Genomic DNA, 27,123 nt, shown 5'->3' on the forward strand with positions numbered 1-27,123 from the left:
CTACCTATCAGCAAAGCTGGGCACATCAGTGTTCCTGCCAGATTAACAGATCAACAGAGTTGGAAGGGACCTTACAGAACATGTTGGAAGAAATGTCCTTCTGGGTTCAGCTCCAAGTGGGGAAAAAGACACTGGAAACATGGAGGCTGCTTGGAAAGATGGTTTGATGGTGGACAGGATCACATGGATTGAGCTCCTGAACAGGAAAGGGGGATCACATGCTTCCAGATGTTGGGTGAAGAAGAAAAAGAGACCGAGATGCTGAAAGTCCCTGGTTTTATGCCCTCTCTGGCCTTTGATCTTGATCTTGCATTCTGATTGGTTGTCAGGCTCCCATGGGGCCATACAGGGGCAACTTTCTAGGCTGTGTTTTGAGTCCACGTTTGGTTGAGCATTGCTTCTTCCCAGGTGCCCTGTGGTGAGATAGGTAAAGGGCTAATACTATCAGGTCTTAATCCCATCACCCTGGAGCTGAAGAGGGGGTATCTTTGTTATGTAGAATAGATTGACCCACACTTTTTTTTTGCGAAGGTGGGGGCTATTAAGAGTGCTTCCTGCCTAAAAAACATGTTTCTCCATTTCTGATCCAGGGAAATATAATAGTCTGCCTTTTCAATATTTCTCAGGATATTTCATTTTTTCTAGGAGAGGGGTTGAATTTTAACTTCTTATAGTCATCAAGTCCAACCCCCTCCCACCACCCAAGCGGGAGACCCTACACCATTTCTGACAAATGGCAGTCCAATCTCTTCTTGAAAGCCTCCAGGGATGAAGCTCCCAGAACTTCTGAAGGCAATTTCTGTTCCAATGGTTGATTGTTCTCCCTGTCAGAAAATTCCTCCTTATTTCCAGGTTGAATCTCTCCTTGTTCAGTTTCCATCCATTATTCCTTGTCTGACCTTTGGGTGCCTTGGAAAATAGCTTGACCCCCTCCTCTCTGGGGCAGCCCCTCAAATATTAGAGCACTGCTCTCATGTCTCCCCTGGTCCTTCTCTTCACTAGACTAGCCATGCCCAGTTCCTGTAACCATTCTTCATATGTTTTAGTCTCCAGTCCCCTAATCACCCAGCATTGGACCCAGAATGGGCTCAAGAAAAGGAAGCCCGGATTTTAATGACAGGGGAAGAAGGGGTACCAGGACATGTTACAGGTAGTCCTCAGCTTACAACCATTCGTTTAGCAACTGTTCAAAGTTACAATGGCACTGAAAAAAGTAACTCATGACTGGTCTTCGCATCCCCACGGTCAGGTGATCAAATGTGGGTGCTTGGCAACCAGTATGTATTTATGATAGTTGCACATCATGTGACTTCCAGTTATGACCTTCCCAGCCAGCTTCCGACCAACAGAGTCAATGGGGGAAGCCAGATCTGCTTCATGATCGCCTGTTTCACTTAACAACGGCAGGGATTTGCTTAAAACCCAATTGGGCATGACTCACTTAACAATTGCCTTGATTGTCCCAAAGGTGCTCTTCAGAATTGAAGAAGCTTCTTGGATGTGTAGGAAGTCAGCACCCACCCCTCTCCTAGAAAGATGACATATTTTAGGAAATATTAAAAGGGCAGAAAATGTCCCCTAAAAAGGAGGCAGAAACTCACATCCCCCCACCTTTGTCAATGGACCATTAAGGCCTGAAGCAGTCTATTCTATATGACAAAGATCTACCTTCTTCAGGAAGGAATTGCCCAAAGCCCCTTCATTACATCATCACCCAGTAAGGCTCAACCAAGCCTGGGAGACAGACAACCTACAAAGTTACCCCTGCATTGCCCCACGGGAATCTGACAACCAATCAGAACACAAGCTCAAATTCAAAAGCCCGGAGAAGGCATAAAACCCAGGCACTCTCAGCATCTCTTCCCTTTTTCTCCCAAGACTTCAAACCATGCAGTCCTGTCCACCATTAAAACCATCCTTCCAAGCAGTCTCCATGAATCCAGTGTCCTTTTCCCCACTTGGAACTGACCCCAGATGGACATTTCTTCCAACAGATGAGAAGCGAAATGTCTTCAAGGAAACAACTGAGAAAGTCCAGTTGCCTTTTGGAAAAGCACTTTTGGGGCAACCCTGGACGATTGAGATTTTCCATAGACAGTTGCCTTGATTAGCAATAAAAATTCTGGTCCCAGTTGTGCTTGTCCATATAATTTCAGGTTGGAGGCAGGCTGCTATTGCGATAACTTTGCAAACTACCCATGCTGACCTTCCGGACATGGCTACCCTTCGCCTTATATTTGTCATAAGTCTCTAGGTCAGTGTTTCTCAACCTTAGCAATGTAAAAACTTGTCGGCTTTTTAAAATTCTCGTTTCCTCCTTCATTAGTTCCCTATTCCTGGAAGGCTTTGTCTTCATAGGTTAGGAATGCATGAACTTCTATCAGTTTTGTGTCCATATACCAGGTAGATGCCAGATCCATTGGGGAGGCTCTGAAGTTTTAAAAAGACAAATGGCTCTCTTACGTGGTAAGACCTGTAAATGTACATAAAACGACTAACATTTTTGGCTTTGCCCACTTTGAAAGGGCCCCAGGAACTATAAAGAAGATCACCTGAGCATAAGATACATTTCAGGGGTGGGTTCCAGCTGCCTGTTTGCTCAGGGACACGCCACACACACGCGCTTTGGTGCGCTTGATGCGCGCAATGCACGCACAATATTAAAAAATGCTTCTGTACCTGCGCAGAAGCCAAAAACAAGATGGTGCTGCCTACAGCGCCACCAAGAGAACCAGTTTGGTGGCGTGGCAGGCCTGAGTTGCTGCAGATTCCAGCGACCCAGGCCTCCAAGTTACTCTTCGGCCAAACCGGGCCACACCGTTAAGAACCCCCCTCTGGTACATTTTAGTCGTCCTGCTTCATACTACAACTGTACAGTTCATACAGAAATGTTTGCCAACTTTGTTAGGGGTTTACAGATTTTCTGCCAGCGAAGTTGGCAAAGATGTTTAAAGACAAATCAGCTAAATGATGGAAGTGCCACCAGATACCTGGATTTTACTATCATATGTGGTGGGCATGTGGAGAAGCAAAGAAGGACTGGACAAAAATAAAGATGGTTGGAAAGGATGATAAAACCACGTATTGAGTTAAAACCAGAAATATTTTTTGCTGGGGTTGTTACCTGAAACTTATAATAAAGAGAATTTAATTTTTAATGTATATTCGACTAGAATTGTATTTGTACAATATTGGAAAAATGAAGAGATTCCTACTGATGAGGTGATTAGGGAAATATTGGAATGTGCAGAAATGAATAGATTAATAATAGCAATTAAGGAGAAAGAACAAACTGATCATTATATGATATGGGAAGTGTTTTACCAATGGTTAGAGAATAAAAAAGGAAATTAGAAATAAAAGAAGGCAAAAAGAATAGAAAATATATCAAGATAGAGATAAGAATAAAATGACAATTGTTAGTATTAGTATAATGAGAATAACTATGTTTAATGTTGTTAATGTATTTTTATTAGAATATATGTTAATAAGGAAATGAAGAGCTTTACAATTAGTAGTAGTGCCAGTTCGCAACTATTCGGGAGAACCTTTTGTTAACTTTCTAAGCAGTTTGGAAAACCGGATGTTGGAAGAAATCCGGTTAACCCTTATTACATTGTAACAGCTAAGGCGAAGCGCCCATCGACCTGAGTGACGTTGAGTTGGCCACACCCACACGGTCACATGACCACCGAGCTACGCCTATCCAGCTGGTCATTAGGGCAGAGAACCTGTTGTTAAATTATTTGAATCCCACCACTGATTGTATCATTTGAATCATGAGGTTGGCTGTGAAAACAGAAGTTATGTTATTTCACCTGTGATATCACAAAACACATGCAATTTGCCCCCTATGCCTAAGGTGACCAGACGTCCCGCTTTTGGCAGGACAGTCACGATTTCGCACAATTTGTCCCGCGTCCCGCAGCATTCTTAAAAAGTCCCAATTTTTTTTAAAAAAATTTATTTTTACCAATGTAAAGAGGCTGCAAGGGCAAGGCCATGGCAGATACGGGCCGCCAGTGGGTCTTACTGATTTTCTAGGATACATACAAGTTGCCCACTACGTCCTCCATATTCGGGGAGAGACACTCGCTCCCGCACAGCACTATCACACTGCAGGTTTTCAAAGCCACACTCTTGATTGGCTCGCAAAGGTCACAAGAGGCTTCCAAAGGAGGACAAAAAGCACTGTAGCTGCGCCTAAAGAATAGCCGTCTCTGTAGGAACGAGAATGTCACTCATCCCAGGAACTTGCACGGCCTGTCTCCTAGGACCTACTAGGTGCGGTACGGACAGTATTTTGTGCCAGCCGCGATCGGTCCCCAAGTCGTCCCGTGCCGCGTTCTGCTGGAGCCAGACGGCAGCGGCAACAGCAACAGGAGAAAGCCTGAGCTTGTCAAGCCACCGCGGCGAAGAGTCCCCGGAGGAGTCGAGAGCCTTGCGAGGGGGTGATTGCAAGCAACTTCCACCTGAGGGAAGGTGAGAAGGCGTGGAGAGGGAGCTCAGGCAGCTGCCACAAGTTTGCTGCAGGGGGGGGAAAGAACTATCCCCCACCTCCTCTTTCTCCCTCTTTCTCCTTTTTGTCCTTTCTCCTCCTTCCCCCCAAAAAGAGAAAGAGCACCAAGCTCAGAAAGCAGCAAGGATCCCACTATCCCCCCCACCTCCTCTTTCTCCCTCTTTCTCCTTTTTGTCCTTTCTCCTCCTTCCCCCCAAAAAGAGAAAGAGAGGGAGAAAGAGGAGGTGGGGGGGATAGTGGAATCCTTGCTGCTTTATTTTCTGGATTAATTGGTGGAAATGTGCTCTCATTCATGATCCATTCCTATGACTTTTTGTATGTCCTGGAATAAATGTACAATAGTTATTGTTTCTTTTTCCATCATATTTTTCTTACAAAAAGATGAAAAGGACTGTTGATGGAGCTACCTGGCGTTTGGAAGGCAGGATTGCTCAGGTAGTCCTCGACTTATGCCTGGTAACTGAGTGACTGTTCAAAGTTATTACAGACCGCTCCCTCCCTCCCAAAACAAACTTATCTTATGACCTGGTTCGAAGTTCTGACGCCTCATGTCTCCCCTGCAGTCACTCCATAACTGACCCACATTTAGAGCCATTTGCAGCATCTTGTGGACATATGACTGTGACTTACATTTTTAAAAATTCTATGCACAATACTTTGAAATATATTGTGCATAGAATTTTTAAAAATAGTTTTACTTCAATTTATTCTGTGTGGAATAGTTTGAAATGTTTTACTTCAATTTATTCTGTGTGGATTCTTTTTTTTAATTGTCTTAGACTATTTAAAAAAAGATTCTATCCAAAATAAATTGAAAAATTCTATGCATAATACATTTCAAACTATTGTGCATAGAATTTTTTAAAATGGTTTATTTCAATTTATTTTGGATAGAATCTTTTTTTAAATAGTCAGGAGTCATTGACACTGAATTTGCACTTTTAATAATCAGGAAGCACATACTGAGTTTCTTTGAAAGAAAATCCAATAATTTAAAAATCCAATAATTTGTTTCCTAGTATAATTTGATTGCTTATTAGTAACCTATGACTATCACTAAGTGTTGTAGCTTATGATTCTTGATGAATGTATTCTATTTTATTTTTCTTTATGTACACTGAGAGCATATTCACCAAAGACAAATTCCTTGTGTGTTCAATCACACTTGGCTAATAAATTATTCTACTCTACTCTACTCTATTCATTTCTATTTCAATTCTAATAAGGAGTTTAGCTTCTCTCTCTTGAAAATGTAAGCTAGCATAAGGCATTATAATGCAAGCTAGCCTTAGCTTTCAAACAGTTCATTTAGTGACCAAAGTTACAATGGCGTTGAAAAAAGTGACTGATGACCATTTTTCACACTTAGTGACAATTGCAGCATCCTCATGGTCACGTGATCAAAATTTTGATGTTTGGCAACAGATTCGTATTTATGATGGTTTCAGTGTCCTGGGGTCATGTAATCAATCGCCTTTTGTGACCTTTTGACAAAATATAAATTTTTAATCAAGCCCCTCCCCCCCGGTCAATGGTGTCCCTCTTTACCAATCTAAAAATCTGGTTACCTTACCTATGCCCCCCCCCTTGGATTCCCCCCCCCAAAGCTCTAAAAAGTTAGTATTTTTGCAGAAGATAAGAAAAATATAGCAGCTCCTTTTTTCAGGAATTGCTGAAAACATCCAATGTTTTTTACAGAATCCCCAACTCCCAACTATAGTTATTCTAAGTAATGGTAAAAGTTCCCCTCACACGTATGTGCTAGTCGTTCCCGACTCTATGGGGCGGTGCTCATCTCCATTTCAAACTGAAGAGCCAGTGGTGTCCAAAGACGCCTCCGTGGTCATGTGGCCGGCATGACTAAAAGCCAAAGGCACATGGAACATTGTTACCTTCCCACCAAAAGTGGTTCCTATTTTTCTACTTGCATTTTTACATGCTTTCAAACTGCTAGGTTGGCAGAAGCTGGGACAAGTAACGGGAGCTCACTCCATTACGCAGCACTAGGGATTCAAACGGCTGAACTGCCGACCTTCTGATCGATAACCTCAGCATCTTAGCCACTGAGCCACCGTGTCACTAAAGTTATACTAACCCAAGTTATATTTTAGTTACATCCCAAAGCCACATCAACGTTCAGCATTATTTTTGTAAAAAAAAAATGTCATCACATCAGGTGTTTCATCCAAAGCAAACTTTTATTCACTTAAAGAAACTCTAAAATATTCAGAATTTCATTAGCATAGAATGTTCTTTTTCAGACTTTTTTCCCCCTCTCAACAGCTGAAAAACACAATACAGAACTCTTTGTTAATACTAACCATTTTTAAATTAAATTAATAGCCATTTCAGAAGACAAACTTAGTTGATAGAAAATATTTATATATTTATATATATTTATATATAGGCGTGTGTATTTACTGTACAAAGTTTACATTTAGAAAAAAAAAGTAAATTTTCTCCAATATTACAGACTTATTACGTACAGGGTTTAAATTGTAACTAGGGAGACTCTTGATGTACAAATGTGCTTCCCTTTAAAAAGAACCAGAAAGACATAACCTCACAATCTCACAGTTCTAATTCATTTTCTTACAATCAGCATAAAAAGAGTAATTAACAAATGATAGCGGGTTTTTTTCCTTGATTTGTTTTTTGTGTTTATGTGTGTTCCTGTGAAATATTCCTTTTACCTTAGATGAGGGGGAAACATGAGTCATTCTTTTACTTGCTGGGAGATGCATCTGAATATATAACAGTGTAAACATAAAGGGTTTATAAGAGTAGAATTTGTATTGAAAGTAGAAATTTTAGGTGGGTGGGGGATCACACTTAATTTCAGCTGTCAATTGAACCAGGACACAGGAATTCAGTGGAGCAAGGATATAACCTTAAATTTACTATAATAATAACAACTAGTATGAATTCTCTTCTGTATTTTGTAATTTTCCTTCCTGGCATATTAAAAATAATAATTGTAATTTGCAGGCAACTTTTTAAGGAATTGGCAGGCAGAGACAGTCAGACAGAAATGGCTTGTAACCTCAGGTCAGTATTTTTTTTACCTTAGCAGCTTTAAGATTTGTGGACTTCAATCCCCAGAATTCCCTTGGTTGGCTCGGGATTTCTGGGAGCTGAACTCCACACATCTTAAAGTTGCCAAGGTGTGGTGTTTAATGTCAAAAGCGGACCAAGCCATAATGTCACCAGTGAACCAACCATTTCCCAGTATCCAGACCACCACTCCAATTTTTATTCTCCATGTTTCATTGATCAGAGAGATGGAAAAAGAATGTTTATACCACTTCCATTACTTCCATTCTGTGTTTCTGGATGTTGAATCCAAATAATATTTCAGAAACAAGGAGAAAGAAAATAAAATATTGCGCCAACCACCTAAGAGTTGGGTCCAGATTAAGCTAAAGGCAATATACTTACTTTAATATTTCTTGTGTTCATAAAAAGGGCAGTTCGGAATAAATTCCTTCCACATTCCTTCACAAGGGGGCAGGGGAAACATGGGTTTAGATCATGGTTAAGAATAGGATCAAAGCACATCAAAGCAAGCCTGTATGAACAGACTGTTACCCCTCGTGTCAAGAGGCCAGGATGATGGGATCTAGATTCTAACAATACAGAATCTAGATTCCAGAGCAGGGGTCTCCAACCTTAGCAACTTTAAGACTTGTGGACTTCAACTTCCAGAGTTCCTCAGCCAGCTTTGCTTCAACTCTAAGAGTTGAAGTCCACAAGACTTAAAGTTGCTAAGGTTGGAGACCCCTCTTCAAGGGGGTACAGGTTTCTCTATTCATGCCTTAAGATTAAGTAGTTGTTACTTAGGAAAGGGGGGTAAGCGTGTAGAAGTGTGCAAGAACTACACACATGCACACACAATTACCTTAATCCCCGCCCCATCCCTCCCCTCTCAAGTATGAGAAACTCTGCTTCTAATCTGCATCCCATAAACGATGATTTACAAAGTCTGAAAAGAAACTTAGAATGCAGATCCCAAAGAAAGGGATCAGGTGGTTTAACAAGATTCCGGAAAAATCGATAGTAAGCCATTTTTAGTTTGTTGTTTTAAAAAAAAAAACAGTGACCAGGGAATGCCCTTGGTCACCAGCATCAGAGGTGGGTTCCTACCAGTTCAGCCAAGTAGGTAGTAAGTCAGGCGCTCACGCACCCAACCGGTTCTATTGTTGGTGGCGCCATCTTGGTTTTTGGTTCTGCGCATGCGCAGAACAATCTCCATTGCAGAAATGTAAATTTTGTTACCTTTTGTAATGTTGTGCGCATATGAAGACCTTTTTAGGTGTAAATGTGCACATAGTTTTTTGCACGCCGAAGCGGCAGTAATGCCGGTAGCAACCCACCCCTGACCAGCCTCCAACACAATATGGGGGAATTCTTCTTCTTGACAAGATAAAAGTTAAGATGGTGATTTTCAGAGGCAACCTATCTCAGGTCCGCAGGTAAGACGGCTTTATTATGGCATGTATTTTATTTTCAATTTGGCCGCTTCAGTGATGCACACACAGGCTCAGAGGTCCTGTCTACCCAGCAGGATTATAACACTTTCAAACTGGGAAAGTTGGAGAAAGGGCCCCACAATTTTCCAGGCCTTTCTCCAAGCTGGAAGGCTCGTTGGAGGAGAGAAACAATGCCCCCACCCACCCCCCCCCGCAGACAGCTTTGATCAGAGATGGGGAAGTATGGCCTCTTTGCGGCTTGTGGACTTCAACTCCCAGAAATCCTGAGGCAGCCATGCTGAATTCTGGGAGTTGAAGTCCACAAGCCATAAAAGGGCCATAGTTCCCCACTCCTTAGATGCCCTCAAGACCTGTCAAAATCTTCCAGCTGATAAAAAGGTCCATTCTCAACACAACATTCAAAACTTTGTTTCTGTACCAACAAAACCCAGATTTGTAACCATACGGCTTCAATAGTGCCCAAATAATTCGAAATAAGAAAAGTGCTAGTGAAAATGCTTGGTGGTGGTGGTGGTGGTGGTGTTTTGTTCTTTAAAGAAGACACCTTTTTATCATGTTTATTATCAATGGTTAAATCCACACAGGAAGAAGAAAAAAGTCATCCAAATGTAAACATTTCAAAAAGGAAGCCTCTGATTTAAGCAAACACATCAAACATCCATATCGCTAGGACAGCATCTCTCCATCTTCTCCTTCCGTAACTTTTGGGACTTTCCGTTTTAAATTTGCAGTGAAGTTTTTTCCCCAGGTGTGTGAACGGCACAGAAGGGGGGAAAAAAAACCCAGGAGCCAAGGATCGTTAAAACACAGCATGCTATATCTTTTGGTTACTGGATTCCAGATCTCCCAGAGCAAATCGTTCAAAACGGATAACCATTTTGCTACTGTTAAGGCTGAAAGGGGGAAAGGAGAAGGAGAATGGGGAGGGGGAGGGAGGAAATTAAAACAGTTACAGGTTAATTTCTACTATACAATGAAATGCCAATGAACAAACTAGTTCTAATTCTTTCTAATTTCCAACACAGAAAGCAAGACATTGAGGCTCTCCTATATACAACGTGCGTGCACTTCAAATGTTTTGAACAACTAGGGCAGGGGTGGGAGTGAAAAATTTTAGCAACCGTTTCTCTGCCCAGCTGCTAGGTGGGCGTGGTCATGGGGGGCGTGGCCTAGTTGGCAGGGGAGGCGTTTTTGCCCTCCCCAGGCTCCAGAGGCTTTCCTTGAACCTCCGGGAGGGCTAAAATGGCCTCCCCTGGGCTCCGGAGCCCGGAAACGGACCGGTTTCCGGTACTTCTGGTAGGCCCGTTTTTCACCCTCCCAGAGCCCCCATGCAGGCCCTGCACTTACCTGGCCTGATGAATGGGCCACATGGATACTCCTGGGACGGGAGGGGTGTAACTGCCGGTTCGCAAACCAAATTAAAATTAACACCAAGTTCGCCCGAACTGGCTGAATCCCTGCCCTGAACTAAGGACTTTCTCCCGTTATATTTTCTCATTAAAAAATAATTTTTCAGGCTAAGAGAACCTCATTCACATCCCTATCTTACAAGAAGGGCCCCTCTAGAGTATTTGTGAGTCTTGGGGCACTTTTTGGTCTTGACTCCTCCTCCAGGTGACTTACCTTAATGGAGCCTCCCAATTACCATCACACATTGTGACTGTCGTAAAACAGGTCATCCACTTCTGCAATTTTATTACATTTTGGGGGGAAGGTTGTTAAGCAACCGCCATGGTCATAAAGTGAACTCTTTCTCAGCAAGCGTTCTAAGTTATGATAAGACAGGTTCAAAGATCTGATGGCGATCCCCCACCTGCCACTCAGGTGATCGAATTTTGGGTACTCAGTAACCGGCCCAAATCAACGGCCATTTGCAGCGTTCCATGCATAACCGATAAAGGAGAATGTAACTCAGGATTGAAATAGGGCTCCTTGGTGCCCTCTTGAGCTTTACTTGTTTTCTAGCGGGCGTTTCATTACCCAAACTAGGTAAACTCAACTAGCACTGATGACGTTACCTAGTTAGGGTAATGAAATGTCTGCAAGACAACAAGCAAAGCTCAGGGAGCACCAAGAACCCTTCAGTCACATAGCTTACAACTTTTTTTTGCTGGTTTTGGTTTTTTTGGTTTCCAGCAAAAAGCAGCCATTGCGGATAATGACTGCCGTATTTGCTTAATGACTGCAGAGTTCACTATACAACCGTCACGTTCACTTAATGACCATTGTTTAAAAAAAATTGGGTTGGTCACGTGGGTTCCACAACTTGGCGTGTGATGGAAATTCCAGGCTCCTTTACAGTTGCAAGTCAAGGACTAGCTGCACTACGAAAGGAAATAGTGTGTTGGATGTTATTTAGGGGCCAAATTTAAATATAAACACGGAGAAATATTTTGAGTTTAGCTGGGTAATTCTCTTCTGATGCTTTGCTCACTATTGTCTATGAAACAAAAGTATCCTGGGCATTTGGAAGGCTAAGTGGAATGAAACCCAGGTCCTTTCTAGCTATCAGACTGTGGGCCTTTCATTTTGAGATCCTTTACAGAAGAAAAGCTGGGATTGGAAGACCCGGAGTTTCCCATGCTCTAAGGCAAGGGTGTCCAAAGTTTGGAACTTTAAGACTTGTGGACTTCAACTCCCAGAATTCCCCAGACAGCCATGCTGGCTGTGGAATTCTGGGAGTTGAAGTCCACAAGTCTTAAAGTTCCAAACTTTGGACATCTCTGCTCTAAGACATCGTATCATCAATTCAATTCCTTCTACAATTGATTAGCCAAACAGGAATAATTAATCTCTCCACTGCTTTCTCCTATAAGATTTCCATAAATGCCATGGGTGAAACTGGATCTGTTGAAACATTTAGGCTCTAATGATTTCTTGCTTATTTTAAAACAGACATAAAATACATTTGGATAAGTAAGAAATTCAGAACTGAACCGTGGAGTCCTTGACGTTCTCTGGATTTGTTGGTTAATTGCAGATATTTCATAACCCAACTGGGTAACATCATCAGTGCTAGTGTGGGGTTTGCTCCCTGTTCAGCCCTCAACAGCTACATCGAAGTAAACCACATTTACACACCTTTCAAGAGACAATAAAAGCATTAAGAAAGAAACGAAAAGATCCTCTCCAGCAATCAACAACAAGATAAGCAAGGATCAACACCATACAAGCAACCAAACAAAAGACAATAGTCTAATCAAGGAACTACCCAAAGAGAAAAACCACATCCCAACCTGCACTGGTAGGCAAGCTATTGTATATAAAAAGGGAGCAAACCTCTCACTCATTAGCACTGATGATGTCACCTAGTTGGGTCACGAAATGTCTGCAAGCAAACAAGCTGAGAGAGCACCAAGGACAAGGCAAACATAAATACCGCATTTCCCCGAAAATAAGACAGGGTCTTATTTTCATTTGACCCCACCTGAAATAAGCGCTTGGCCTTATTTTCGAGGAGGTCGTATTATCTTTGAGGTGCAGGAGGTGGTGAGCATGATCACTTCATGGCTGCTGCTCTGTTGCAATATTTTCAGGGAGGGCTTATTTTAGTGCATGCACTCAAAAGCCCGATTGGGCTTATTATCCAGGGAGGTCTTATTTTCAGGGAAACAGGGAAGGACTATACTGTAAATCAGCAAAACGACTTCATGTTCAAATTCCCCATTAAACTATTGTTCCCATTTCAACTGGACAGCCATTTTAAAATGTTCTTGCTTTTAATACAAATAATCATGTACAAAGCACAATCTTAAAAAGGAGCAATCCTCTTCCCCGCCCTCCTTTCTTTCTTTCCCTTTCATGCATGCAGTAATGCTTCGTCCATTTATAGAAAGGCAGAATATACATTAAAGTGATCAACAGGAAAAAGTATACAATATATTCTAAAAGACAACGGAAGTGAGGCCATCGCCTTTGAAACATGCAAAGATATATACCACTTTTGACACAATGAAAAATTAGCCAACTCAGCACTTGTTACAATTACTCATCAGTTCGGTATTATTTTTTTTTTTAAAGACTCGGTCTTAATTCATCCCCAGGCTGGGTGGGATAAAAATTTATACATTTCTAATTAGCCCCACTGGAGCTGTTACGGAAGAATCAATTTTTAATGTCTCTTTTGCTGGAAGTCAAATGCACACTACAGTTCAACGTGTCTTTATTTCAAAACTCGCCTACAAAAGACAAGCAATGCTGTTTGGTTTTTGCATTTTGAGTTTGCTTACACCTTGCAGACCAGGCTGGTGATAGAAGTACATAGAGAGAGAAAGAGAGAGTGACAAAGAAAGCACTGGGGGGGGGGGGCGAGGAACCCGACAGGTGAGCAAGGGGGCCTGGAGCACTGGGGGCAGAATTTCCCCTAAGTTCAGTGTTAATAGAGAGGCAAAGAGTTCTTAACAGACAGGTCACTTCACGTGAGCAGCCCACACCAAGAAAAGAGGCGGGACGGAAGAAGGAACCGTTAGCAGCATCGGGGAGGGCACTCAGGGGTTAAAAATGGAAACGGTGCACACAAGGTCCGAGCTGCTGGGTGGATTAGTCACAAGTGCTCATGCAAGAGGAAATTCAGCTATGGCGCCAGGAGCTACAACCTGTAAGAGAGAAAGCAGAAGGAAGACACACAAAAAGGGAAGAGAGTTAGTTCACAGTCAAAAAAAGTTCGAAGGTCAGAAGCACAGGGGGGGAAAAAAGAGAGATTTGTGTGTTTGGCCCTTTCAGAGCTCATTTTTCCTAACTGAACTGATTGTCTCTGGAGATTCTCAAGTCATCCAAAGGTGCTTTTCTTTTCAAGAGGCAACTGGACTTTCTGGTTTTTCTTTGAAGACGTTTTGCTTCTCATCCCAAGAAGCTTCTTCAGCTCTGACTGGATGGGAAATTCCTGAAGAAGCTTCAGGACCCTGGAGTACTCATCTCAAATGATCTAAGTACCAGAGCTCACTGTAGCAGCATTGCTAAAAAGGCATTAAGAGTTGTTAACCTACTCTTGCATAGCTTCTTCTCCAGTAATATTGAACCGCAAACTAGGGCATACAAAACTTTTGCTAGACCAATTCTTGAATAAAAGCTCATCTGTCTGGAACCTGCACTGCATATAGGACATAAATACAATCGAACGAGTCCAAGATATTTCACGAGAAGAGCCCTCCACTCCAGTGACGTGTGTTGAGGTTTATGGCTGGTGAGGCAAGCGTCCAAAAGCTCTGCTGCTGTGTCCGACATAGAGGCATCCCACCTCTATGGCGGACACAGCACCAGGGCATCCAAAAGCCCTGCCACTATGTCCGACATAAAAAAAAGTGCCAGCTCAGCCCGCGCGCCTGCAGAGGCGGGTAAAACTCACACACACACACACACACACATACATAAAAATTACTTACAATAATACAATTACTTACAAATTACATTAATTTTGAATTCCTCCCCCTCCCTCCGACCCACATACCTTTTCCAGCTGTTTCACAGAGGATTTCAACTCTGCTCTTGCCTGCCATCATGAAAATGTAAAAATGTAAAAGGAAAAAGGCAAGAGCTGCTGAGGTCAGGCTGGGCTAGCTGCTGCCAGAGTCTCCAATGGATGACTCTGCTTAACTGTATAAAAAAGCCTCTTAAAAAACGCCCTCTACAGGAGGAGGCAAGAGAACCACGTGCCTCATCTACATAAGGAATTTTTCGGCTTTTAACTCTTGCTTAACTCTGCTCGAGTGATCATAAAGATAGACTAAATGAGGCACGTGGTTCTCCCGCCTCCTCCTGTAGAGGGCACTTTTTAAGAGGCTTTTTTAAACAGTTAAGCACTAAGCAGAGTCATCCACTCTGACTCTGGCAGCAACTACCTCTGCCTTTTTCCTTTTACATTTTTTTTTCTTTTCATGATGACAGTGGTGAGGCCCTGCCTCCCCTGACTACACGTCACTGCTCCACTCCTCTGCTTGCAACAGAATCCCTTATGCCACCAGGCTTCAAATTTTCAGCTTGGACAATTTAGAACTTTGCCATCTTCGATCCGACCTAAGCATAGTACATAAAATTATCTGCTACAATGTCCTACTTGCCAATGAATACTTCAGCTTCAACTACAACAACACACAAGCTCACAATAGATACAAACCTATGGTAAACCGCTCCAAACTTGATTGCAGAAAATACGACTTCAGTAACAGAATTGTCAATGCCTAGAATGCACTACCTGACTTTGCGGGTTTTTCCCCAAACCCCTCAAACTTTAACCTTAGACTGTCTACTGTCGACTCCATTCCTAAGAGGTCTTCAACGGGAGTGCATAAGCGCACCAGTGTGCCCACTGTCCCTGTCCTAATGTTCCCTTGTATTCGTATTCATTTCATGTATTCATAATCATGTCTATACTTATACCTGTTATTTAATTCTTTTTTTTAAAAAAACCAGAAAGTCCAGTTGCCTCTTGAAGAAAGCCCCTTTGGGACAACTGAACTGATCCCAATTGATCTGAATTGATTATTAAATAGGCACTTTATTTAGGAAACACACACAAGCCTTCCCTATTAATATGTTATCATAAATACAGGGGTGTCTCATCAAACCTGCTGCCCTAGTTCATCAATCAAAAGCCTAACAAAATGCAATTTTTGGAAATAGGCAGGACAAGGAGAGGCAATACGTACTCAGCTGATTTCCAGAAGTGTCCCGGGTGAGAGAGCCTCCGGTTAAGCTTTGGCAATTTTTCAAGCATTTCCATCAAGAGGGTGAAACTGGGCCGCTCATCCACATCAAAAGCCCAACATGCCGAGAGGATTTCCTACAAGACAACAATCATCTTTTTTAAATATTAAAAAAAAAAGATTACCCCATAGCATCCTTGGAAAAGAAAGTCATTTGATTACGAAGAGCCCAAATTGTAGAAGGTTTAAAACATAGCCTGGGTTAATTGCAAGCGGCCCAAAAAAGATGCACTACAACATCTATAAACCTTTGTGGCAATGTATTCTCCAAAGCACCCGAGGGCAGGACAAGAAGCAATGGATGGAAAATTAATCAAGGAGAGAAGCAACTTAGAACTAAGGAGACATTTCCTGATAGTGAGAATCATTAATCAGTGGAACAACTTGCCTCCAAAGATTGTGGATGCTCCAACACTGGAAGTTTTTAAGAAAATGTTGGACAATCCTTTGTCTGAAATGGGATAGGGTTTTCTGCCTGAGCAGGGGGTTGGACTAGAAGACCTCCAAGGTCCCTTCTAACTCTGTTATTCTATTCTGTTCTGTAGTCCAAACTGTCAGTTTGAAGATGGCGATTTCTAAGAGCTGCTTTTAACCAGCCTGACTTGGAAGGAATTGCAAAGCCACAAGTTAGACCTTGAGATTTATAGATTCAACAGCTGCAGATCTCTGGCTCAGTTCATGTCTACAAATGAAGGCATTAAGAAGAGACTGGACAGCCACTTGTCTGGAATGGGATAGCGTTTCCTGCTTGAGCAGGGGTCTGGACTAGAAGGCCTCTAAGGTCCCTTCCAACCCTGTTGTTCTATTACTAATTGGATACAGGAAACAGGGCCCCCAATTGCACAGGAATCAAACATACTGCATCTCTTCTTGCATCTCCTGTAAAACCTCTCATCTGCTGCAGGGGATACTCAATTGACATGATCCTCTACAAGGGGAAGGGGAAGTTCAGATACCTGGGAAACTGAGTGGGATGGAAATGGAGAACCAATGGCTAGTCCTCAACTTACAGAGCCTGGAATTTTTGTTGTAAATCATGATGGTTGTAAATTGAGGCACCTACATCATCATCTTCTTTTAACGATCCCATAATCCTGGTGAAATCTGGGCAACTGAATGGAAATAGCAGTGTGTTTTACTGGCCGGATGCCTTTCCTGTTGCCAACCCAGAGTTTTGTTCAGCAGATATATTCTCAGTGTGCCCAGAGAGAGAAATATCTGAAATTGGGGTACCTACATGATGGATCTGAATTTAGATTTTTTTTTGCAGCAGCAGCCATTAGGTGAGTACGGCAGTCATAAAACAAGCACGATGTTTAAGTAAACATGGCAGTCGTTAAGCAAGTCAATGCATTCCTATGAGATATTTTTTTTTTTGCATGAAACCAGACTTTGTCTTAATCACATCACATGACTGCAGAATACAGCAACTGGTCATAACGGCGAGCCAGTTGCAATGCACCTGAAAATGTAAGTCATGTTACCATGGGGGAGTGGCACTGTTGGAACTCCGGAACTGGGTCATAAATACTTTGGGGGAGGGGTCTGTTGTATCGTCCACTGGTTGCTAAGTGACTGATCATTTAAGTGAGGACTACCAGTATTGCTAATTATTTTAAAGAGGATCGAGTACCATGGGCGCCATCTTGAGCTCTCAAGTGAAACAAAATTAACAAAAAGGAGGCATACTTGGGTGCCCAAGGAAAAGCTCCAGGGGGGGATTGAGAACTTAAATTTAAGCCCCACCTGATCCATGAGACAAGGGCAGAATATATGAATGGGAAACGTATCTTTCCTCTCTGTTGCCCCAGGCAGCACCTAGTCCCAAGATTCCTGGTTCCAACTCTGGGTCATTGAGGTTTGGCCAGGAGGGCAGAAGCCATATCTACTTACCCCAACTTCTTTCCCCAGGCTACTCGTTTGCAGGACGTGCTTCATTCCTTCACCACTTCCGATCTGCCAAATCAAGGCCTCCGCTGGCTGACTCTGAAAGGGCCACTCTCTGGCCTGGAGCTCATACCACACGGTCCTGAGAAGCAAAGCAGTCCCAAGATGAAGGTCTGTAATATTGACAGTCATGTCACCAAATATTCATTCATTCATTCATTCATTCATTCATTCATTCATTCATTCATTCACTTCTTCACTCATTCATTCATTCACTCACTCACTCTGACTCATTCATTTACTTTTTCATTCATTCACTCACTCATTCATTCATTCATTCACTCACTCACTCACTCTGACTCAATCATTCACTCATTCATTCACTCATTCACACACTCTTTCATTCACTGGCTCATTATTCACTCATTCATTCACTCCATTCATTCATTCATTCACACACTCTGACTCATTCATTCACTCATTCATTCATTCACTCATTCTGACTCATTCATTCATTCACTCACTCTCATTCATTCATCCATTCAGTCATTTACTCACTCACTCATTCATTTACTCACTCACTCGGTCACTCACTCATTCATTCATTCATTCACTCTCATTCATTCATTCATTCGTTCATTCATTCATTCACTCACTCACTCATTTACTCACTCATTCACTCACTCATTCATTCATTCACTCTCATTCATTCATTCATTCTCTCACTCATTCATTCATTCACTCACTCATTTACTCACTCACTCACTCACTCACTCATTCATTCACTCTCATTCATTCATTCATTCTCTCACTCATTCATTCACTCACTCACTCGGTCACTCACTCACTCACTTACTCATTCATTCATTCATTCATTCACTCTCATTCATTCATTCATTCATTCACTCACTCATTCATTCATTCACTCACTCACTCACTCATTTACTCACTCACTCGGTCACTCACTCATTCACATTCATTCATTCATTCATTCGGGCTGTTTTAAAATCAGTCAGTGGAACATGAAGCAGCACATTCTAGCTGGAAGATAGGAGTGAACCCTGTGTTTGCCACTTGAACGTCCGTATAAAAGGTGGGGTTTAAATAAATCAAATGCCAGGCCAACCTGGAGGAATTTTATCTTTTTAAATTTTAGGGCTGACAGAATCCTGAAGGTGACACAAGCTGTTGCAAAACACTGCTTTTCCTCCGACGCTCCAATGTCAGGCTGGCTGGTGTTGTTGGGTGTTGCAAACCAAAACACCCCATTGGGAATATTGTTTAACTAGCTGGAGGCAAACTTGGAAGCCATTATTGTGACAACATGCTCTTGGCGTTTTCATAAAGTGACTACCACTTACCATAAAACCTCCAAAAGTCAGGAAACAAACCACACCCCCATTTAGCCCCTGGGCAAGTGAATTCTCCAACATCCTTAATTCTGCTCCTGAATTAACTCAGTATTCTAGGGTTGCACAACATCCTGAACTATTAACTATACAGTGGTACTTTGGTACTCAACTGCTTTGAAACTCATTGAATTTGGTAAAAATTTTGTGCCGGTGCTCATCGTTTGTTTAGTATTCAACACACAAGCTAGAACTTCTCGGTGTCGGCTGTCTTGCGACTCACTGCATTATTCCTTATTGGAAAAATTTGTTTGGTACTCCTCATTTTTGGTATTCATTGGGCCTCCCGGAACCAATTAACAATGAGTACCGAGATACCACTGTAAATTCCACAATCTAGATCAGTGGTGTCAAACTCGCTGCCTGCGGGCCAGGTGCATCATGGCCACGCCCACCCCCATTTTAGCAGAGGGGAAAAGTCACGATATGACACCTGACGACAATGTGACGCCACGAGTCTGACTCTTGATCTAGATTATCACAACACATTTTAACAAATAGAAAATGCACAAATGAAGCTGCCAGATAAGTTTCCATTAGCTTAATTAAGCATGACACACAAATGTAGTGCCGATATAAATCACATATGTTTGGGACAAAGCGTAATTGACATGTTTTTGACACATTGGTCTTGGAGTTTTCCAACATATAGAGCTCCTATATTTTTCATCCTGATGCTCAAGCATTTTGCTTTTGAATTATAGCACACCAGGGGTGGGTTCCGGATTCTTTTACTGCTGGTTCGCTCAAGGGCGTGCTTCAGGTGCCCGCGCGTGCATGCACAATTGTGAAAAATTGCTTTTGTGCATGCTCAGAAGCAAAAAAGATGGCGGTGCCTATGGTGCCGCTGATAGAACAAGTTCAAGGGTGTGGGCGGCCAAGTTACTACCTACTCGGCCGAACTGGTCTGAACCGGTAGGAACCCACCTCTGTAGTACCTCCCTTCCAGTCAGGGGTCCAAGTCAAAGTTGCAAAGAGTTGTAAATCCACATTTAATTCAGCCAAGGACCATAATAATGCTGAAAACTGCAATGTAGGTAGTCCTCAACCTACGACCACAATGGAGCCGGTAATTTCTATCACTAAGGGAGATAATTATTAAGTGAGTTTTGCTCCATTTTACAACCTTTCTTGCCACAGTTGTTAAGCAAATAACTGCAGTTGTTAAGTTAGTCACACGGTTGTTAAGTGAATCTGGCTTCCCTGTTGATTGACTATGCTAGTCAGAAGGTTGCAAAAGGTGATCACATGACCCCGGACACTGCAACCGTCATAAATATGAGTCATTTGCCAATGGTCCGAATTTTGATTACATGACTATAGGGATGCTGCAATGGTCATAACTATGAGAAGCAGCCATGTCACTCTTTTCAGTGCCATTGTAACTTTGAAGGATCACTAAAACAAGCTGTTGTAAGTCAAGGACTTACTGTTCTGTCTGAGGCTTCCCAAGATCATGAAGCAAACTCCTTGCCCTGACAAAACCCCTTTTTATTAATTTATTGTGAATTCTGCTCATTCACATCCAGCAAAGTCTTTCAAGAGAGGATTTACAGCCACAGACCTTATCAGGCTTGGAATGCTGTCAGGCCCATATCTGCAAAACTTGGCAAGGAGTCTCGGAGAGTCACAAACCAATTAAGTAAACTAATTGACTCCTTCAAACTCCATTCCCCTTATGCTCCTCTTTTATTTCCTCTGGGAGGGGCCCTTCATCATCCATCTGTGGCTTTACTCCCAAGTCAACCCCTGTTCTTTAGCTGTTCTCTTCTTCTTGCAACTCTGTGCATGCGCACACTGGGAAGAGGCTCCAGCTGTTCGTCTGCCTCACTGATGTCTGACTCTGAAGGCAGCTGATAACTGTCAGATGGCCCTGGCCCCCACTCTGCCTCCGACGCAGAGCCCTCATCAGAGCCCTCCCCAGACTCCAAGACTGGCCCATGTTCCTCCCCAACCTCCCTGCTGTCCGAATCTGTTGCCAGCTCTGCTGGCTGCTGGCGGGCCACAACAAGGACTACCTGTATAAAACATCAAGACAGCTCTTAACGTAATAGTTTAAGTTAATAATAACAAGTAGACAAAAATGCCAATCTGAACATCTGGCAGACTATGTGACAAACTTTTATAATTTTTTTTAAAAAAACTCTTAAGTTAGAGAAGATTGCTGTACAGGTAGTCCTTGATTTACAACCTCAATGGAGCCCAAAATTTCTGTTAAGTGAAACATTTGCTAAGTGTGTTTTGCCCGATTTAAGACTTTTCTTGCCACAGTTGTTAAGCGAATCACTGCAGTTGATAGGTTAGTAACCTGGTTGTTAAGTGAATCCGGCTTCCCCATTGACTTTGCTCATCAGAAGGTCGCAAAAGGGGATTACGTGACCTTGGGACACAGCAATGGTCATAAACACCAACCATTTACCACGCATCTGAATTTTGACCACCTGACCCTGGAGATGCTGCAAAGGTCGTAACTGTGAAAAAGCGTCCTAGGTCACATTTTTCAGAGCTGTTGTAACTTTGAACAGTCCCTAAACAAAGTGTTGTAAGTCGAGAACTACCTGTGCTATGATTGGGACTGTGCTTGGAGAGAAAAAAACTATTTTTTTTCTTTTTTCAGAAGAGTTAAGTTTCCCAGAACAGCAATTTTCAAATGTCATGACTTTTGAATGAAATGTAATTAATTTTCACAAGATGTGAAATATAAAAATCAGTGAATGCAGGTCAACACTCACACCCACGTATGCAAATATTTCACCAGATCTTTTGAAAACATGTTAGCTACCGTTCTCAACCGTTTTCAATGCTTAATTGCATCGCCTATCACTGCTAAGTAAAAGTGAAAATCCGGTGGCCGCAGCAACAACCCAGAAGCAGCCCTGTGGGGGCTGCACTGAAGCAGCCACAGCTTCCCCAAATCTCAATCCCTCGGGAATCATAGGTCCTCGTATTTCGCACGCATTGTGTAATTGAGCTCATTTGAGGTACTTCTTCTAACTCAACTAAATCAGCTAGTGGTACCTGAACACACTTGTAAGTGGATCACAAGCTTCCTAACAGACAGGAGGCAGCAAAATCACATCAGATACCTGCACAATTAGCACAGGAGCCTCCCAGGGCTGTGTGCTCTCTCCACTTCTCTCTCTATACCAATGACTGCATCTCAAGCGATCCCTCTGTTAAAGTACTGAAGTTTGCAGATGATACAACAGTGTTGGTATCATCGTTTGAGACAACGACAAATCTGCATACAGATGGGAGGTTGAACAACTAGCTTCGTGGTGCGACCGGAACAATCTGGAACTGGACACACTCAAAACAGTAGAAATGGTGGTAGACTTTAGGAGAAACCCTCCCATACTACCACCTCTTACAATACTAGATAGCACAGTATCAACAGCAGAGACCTTCAAATTTCTAGGTTCTAAAAATGTCATCAAAAAAGCACAACAAAGAATGTTCCTTCTGGGACAACTCAGGAAGTTCAAACTGCCCAATGAGCTGCTGATTCAGTTCTACAGAGGAATTATTGAGTCTGTCATCTGCACCTCCATAACTGTCTGGTTTGGTTCTGCAACCCAACAAGACAGAAACAGACTTCAACGGATAATTAGAACTGCAGAAGAAACAATTGCTACCAACCTGCCTTCCATTGAGGACCTGTACACTGCACGAGTCAAAAAGAGGGCTGTGAAAATATCTACAGACCCCTCGCATCCTGGACATAAATTGTTTCAACTCCTACCCTCAAAACGATGTTAAAGAGCACTACACACCAAGACAACTAGGCATAAACACTGTTTTTTCCCCGAACGCCATCACTCTGCTAAACAAATAATTCCCTCACCACTGTCAAACTATTCACTAAGGCTGCATTACTATTAATCTTCTCATCGTTCCTATCACCCATCTCCTCCCACTTCTGACTGCATGACTGTGACTTTGTTGCTTGTATCCTTACAATTTATATCAATATTGATTGTTTCCCGATTGCTTATTTGTACCCCGTGACTATCATTAAGTGTTGTGCCTTATGATTCTTGACGAATGTATTTTGTCTTTTATGTACACTGAGAGCATCTGCACCAAAGACAAATTCCTTGTGTGTCCAATCACTCTTGGCTGATAAAGAATTCTATTTCTATTCTATTCTACTTGGTTCACAACTGTTGCCCTACAATGTACAACATGACCCAGTTAAAGTCATGACAAAGAGAGTATTAGTAGTACATTGATTATTTGGGAGGGGGAAAAAACCTAATCTTCCTGCTTTACAATAGCAATAGCACTTAGACTTATATAGTGCTTCACAGTACTTTGCAACCAGAGGTGATTTTCACATAATCTTACCACAGGTTCGCCGCATACTGAAAATGTGAGCATGCACACTCCCTTGCTACAATCACACATCTTCCACAGATGCGTGCGGCCTCCCATGCATGCACTCTGCTTGTGCATGCAGCTTGCATGCATGCACACATCTTAGAAAACATCCCACCTGCAGTTCTCCATTACCAGTTTGCCCGAACCGGTCCAAGCTGGCTGAATAACACCACTGTTTGCAACTCTCTCTAAGCCAGGCCTGTCGAACTCCTGGCCCACAGACGAACATGTCACGCACTGGCCACGGCCACGCCCATTTTAGTAAGAGGGGAGAAGTCCCAATACATCACGTGACGCCACCGTGAGAATGTGAGTTTGACACCCTTGCTCTAAGCAGTTTACAGAGTCAGCATATTGCCACCAATAATCTGGCTCCTCATTTTGCCCACCTTGGAAAGATGGAAGGCTGAGTCAACCTTGAGGTGGTCAGGATTGAACTGCTGGTAAGAGTTTGTCTGCAATGCTGGATTCTAACGAGTGCGCCACCTGGTGGTACAGTTGTTAGAATTCATGATTACGTACAACACAGTATGATTTTTCCACTGTGATATGGGATACCATCAAGGCACTGACTGAGTATTTCTCCACATTCCCTAGCCAAGTTAAAAAAAAAAGGCTATCTGGGGTTTTCAGATTGTCCCCCATCCAGGTGCTAACCACTTCCAGACCTGCTTAGCTTTCTCCAGATGTCTTTCATTTTTCTAGAAAGACAGGATATTTTGGCTGACCTTGACAAGAAGCTCCTGCTATGACCTTTCATTATTCTTACCCAAAAGCGTAGACATCTGCAGCTTTGGAGAAGGGCAGCTTATCTTCACCTTTCCCGGGAGCCATCTCACGCACAATCTCGGGAGCCAGGTAGCACAGCCAATCATGAGGCAGCTTCAGTTCATTTTCACGCCTGATGTCAGAAAGAAAGAGATTAAAGCAGGAATGGGTTGCAAGCAGGGCTGGCTGAATTCAGGTGGACCTGAACCAAATCAGCCAAGACTCTGATTCCCAAATATATAATTGATCCACCAACAAATGATTCTTTACTTCTCAACCTCAGCAGCTTTAAGATGTGTGGACTTCAACTCCTGGAATTCCCCAACCAGCCACACATCTTAAAGGGATGACATGATAGCAGTCAGCCTATTTTCCCAAGCACCGGAAGGCAGGACAAGAAGCAATGGAGGGAAACTAATCCGTGGCACAATAAAACCGCGCTCCACTAAAGCACGCCCGATTAAACCGCGTCGCTGATGTCATCAGCAGGGCGACAACAGCAACCGTGGAGAAAAAAGGGCGCTTTAAATAGCGCTTTGAAAGCAAGCCGATTCAAGTTAAGGTAAGGGTTAGGGTTAGGGTTAGGGTTAGGGTTAGGGTTAGGTTTAGGGTTAGGGTTAGGTTAAGGGTTAGGGTTAGGTTTAGGGTTAGGTTAAGGGTTAAGGTTAGGGTTAGGGTTAGGGTTAGGGTTAGGGTTAGGTTAAGGGTTAGAATTAGGTTTAGCGTTAGGTTAAGGGTTAGGTTTAGGGTTAGGGTTAGGGTTAGGGTTAGGTTAAGGGTTAGGGTTAGGTTAAGGGTTAGGGTTAGGTTAAGGGTTAGGTTAAGGGTTAGGATTAGGTTTAGCGTTAGGTTAAGGGTTAGGTTTAGGGTTAGGTTAAGGGTTAGGTTTAGGATTAGGTTTAGGGGGGTTAGGTTTAGGGGTTAATTTTAGCTTTAGCGTTTACAGCGTGCTTTTTTCTCTGTTGTCGCGCTGTGATGACCTCAGCTACGCGGTTTCGTCGAGCGCGCTTTAGTCGAACGCGGTTTTGTGGTGGAACCAACTAATCAAGGAGAGAACCAATTTAGAACTTTTGGCATGTGACAACAAAAAGGTTAGCCATCACTCCCCTAGGGACTGTTCTTTCAAATTTTAGGCTTCATTATTAACATTTAACATGGTAGTCTGGGCCTCTTTTTTTCAAATTTAAGAAAACACGTTTCCCTCTTCTTAGCCAAGGCCATTTCTTTGGTATGGGAGAACTTGCTTTTTCAGAAACTACACAATAGAGGGTGTGTTTGGGAAGTCCTTGAATACTTGCAAGAAAGATACAAATCTAGCTGGGAAAGAGTCATGTGACCCGTAAATATGTCACTTGTGGAATGTTATCTAGAACCAGTCTTTTCTATTGTTCAAGCTTCACATGCAATCCATCTCTTTTACTGTTTGATTTCGCTTACTGACGTATCAGAGACTGAATGTATGTATCATATCTTTCTTTACCCTGTAAAAAGATTTGTAAAAGGTAAAGGTTCCCCTCGCACATATGTGCTAGTCGTTCCTGACTCTAGGGGGCGTTGCTCATCTCCGTTTCAAAGCCGAAGAGCCAGGGCTGTCCAAAGATGTCTCCATGGTCATGTGGCCGGCATGACTAAATGCCAAAGGTGCACGGAACGCTGTTACCTTCCCACCAAAGGTGGTCCCTATTTTTCTACTTGCATTTTTTACGTCCTTTTGAACTGCTAGGTTGGCAGAAGCTGAGACAAGTAACGGGAGCTCACTCATTACACAGCACTAGGGAGTCAAACCACCAAACTGCCAACCTTTCTGATCGACAAGCTCAGCATCTTAGCCACTGAGCCACCATGTCCCACCAAAAAATAAAGACTTGATCCACCCTTTAATAAATGTGTTTTTCTTTGCCTAAATGCTGCGGTGATTCTTGTTTTCAGGTGGGCAAAGAAGCCCCTTTGCAAAGGTTAAAATATCTCTCTCTAATTCAGGGATCAAGTTCTTATCAGGCCATGCTCTGGTGCCTGGATTTGAAGCATTAACCCTATGTAGCCTCTACCAGTGGTGAAATTCAAATACTGCTGGTTCTGTGGGCGTGGCAGGAAAAGGATACTGCAAAATCCCCATTCCCTCCCCACTCCTGGCAGAAGAATATTGCAAAATCTCCATTTCCACCCCCACTCTGGTGGCATTTGCTGGTTCTCCGAACTACCCAAATTTTCCATTATATCGGTTCTCCAGAACATGTCAGAACCTGCTGAATTTCACCCCTGGCCTCTACCATTCCTGAAACATGGCTCTCTGCTTGAATTCCAAGTCTTTAAAAAAAATATTTCGATAGTGAATTTAAGCCCTGCAAAGAACCTTAAGCATGTTCCACTTAAACTTAAACACCCATTGAATTCAACAAGAAGGTTCAAAACAGGGGGTTAACAGTCTTTGTTACTGGAGAAGAGCCTAATGCTGGGAAAGATGGGGGGCAAAAGAAGAAGGGGATGATGGAGAATAAGGTGGCTGGATGGAGTCACCGAAGCAGTGGGGCGTGAGAGGATGGCAGAGGACAGGAAGGCCTGGAGGAACGTTGTCCATGGGGCAGTGGTGGGTTTCAAAAATTTTTTGAACTTACTCTGTGGGTGTGGCCTCCTTTGTGGGAGTGGCTTGCCGGCCATGTGACCTGGTGGGAGTGGCTTGCCGGCCATGTGTTTTCTCTCTCCCTCCCTCTCTCTCTCTCTCCTTCCTTTTGTCTCTGTCCCTTTTTCCTTTTTTTCTTTCATCTCTCTCTCACTTTTTCTTTCTTTTTTTTCTTTCTTTCTTCCTTTTTTTCTCTTTCTCTCTCTGTGTGAGTCTGTGTGTGTGTGTGTGTGTGAGTGTGTCTGTCTGTCTGTCTGTCTGTCAGTGGTGGGTTTCAAAAATTTTTGGAACCTCTTCTGTAGATGTGGCCTGCTTTCCGGGTCCACTGACGGAACCTCTTCTAACCGGT

General features: G+C 42.8%; 1 protein-coding gene across 2 annotated transcripts in view; it reads right to left on the reverse strand.

Annotated features, from left to right (window-relative positions):
- Positions 1-9,206: 9,206 nt before the first annotated feature.
- The window catches only part of LOC116508320 (kinase suppressor of Ras 1-like), a 181,301-nt gene continuing 163,384 nt past the window's right edge, over positions 9,207-27,123 (reverse strand). For both annotated transcript variants that reach the window (XM_032216890.1, XM_032216889.1), the window contains 4 exons: positions 24,156-24,287; positions 17,604-17,739; positions 15,654-15,787; positions 9,207-9,902 (listed from right to left, as the gene is read on the reverse strand). In XM_032216890.1, the coding sequence (XP_032072781.1) occupies positions 9,824-9,902; positions 15,654-15,787; positions 17,604-17,739; positions 24,156-24,287 (481 nt within the window). In that variant the 3' untranslated portion in view covers positions 9,207-9,823. The remainder of the gene's footprint in view (positions 9,903-15,653; positions 15,788-17,603; positions 17,740-24,155; positions 24,288-27,123) is intronic.

Source organism: Thamnophis elegans, chromosome 4, assembly GCF_009769535.1.
Source record: "Thamnophis elegans isolate rThaEle1 chromosome 4, rThaEle1.pri, whole genome shotgun sequence".
NCBI lineage: Eukaryota > Metazoa > Chordata > Lepidosauria > Squamata > Colubridae > Thamnophis > Thamnophis elegans.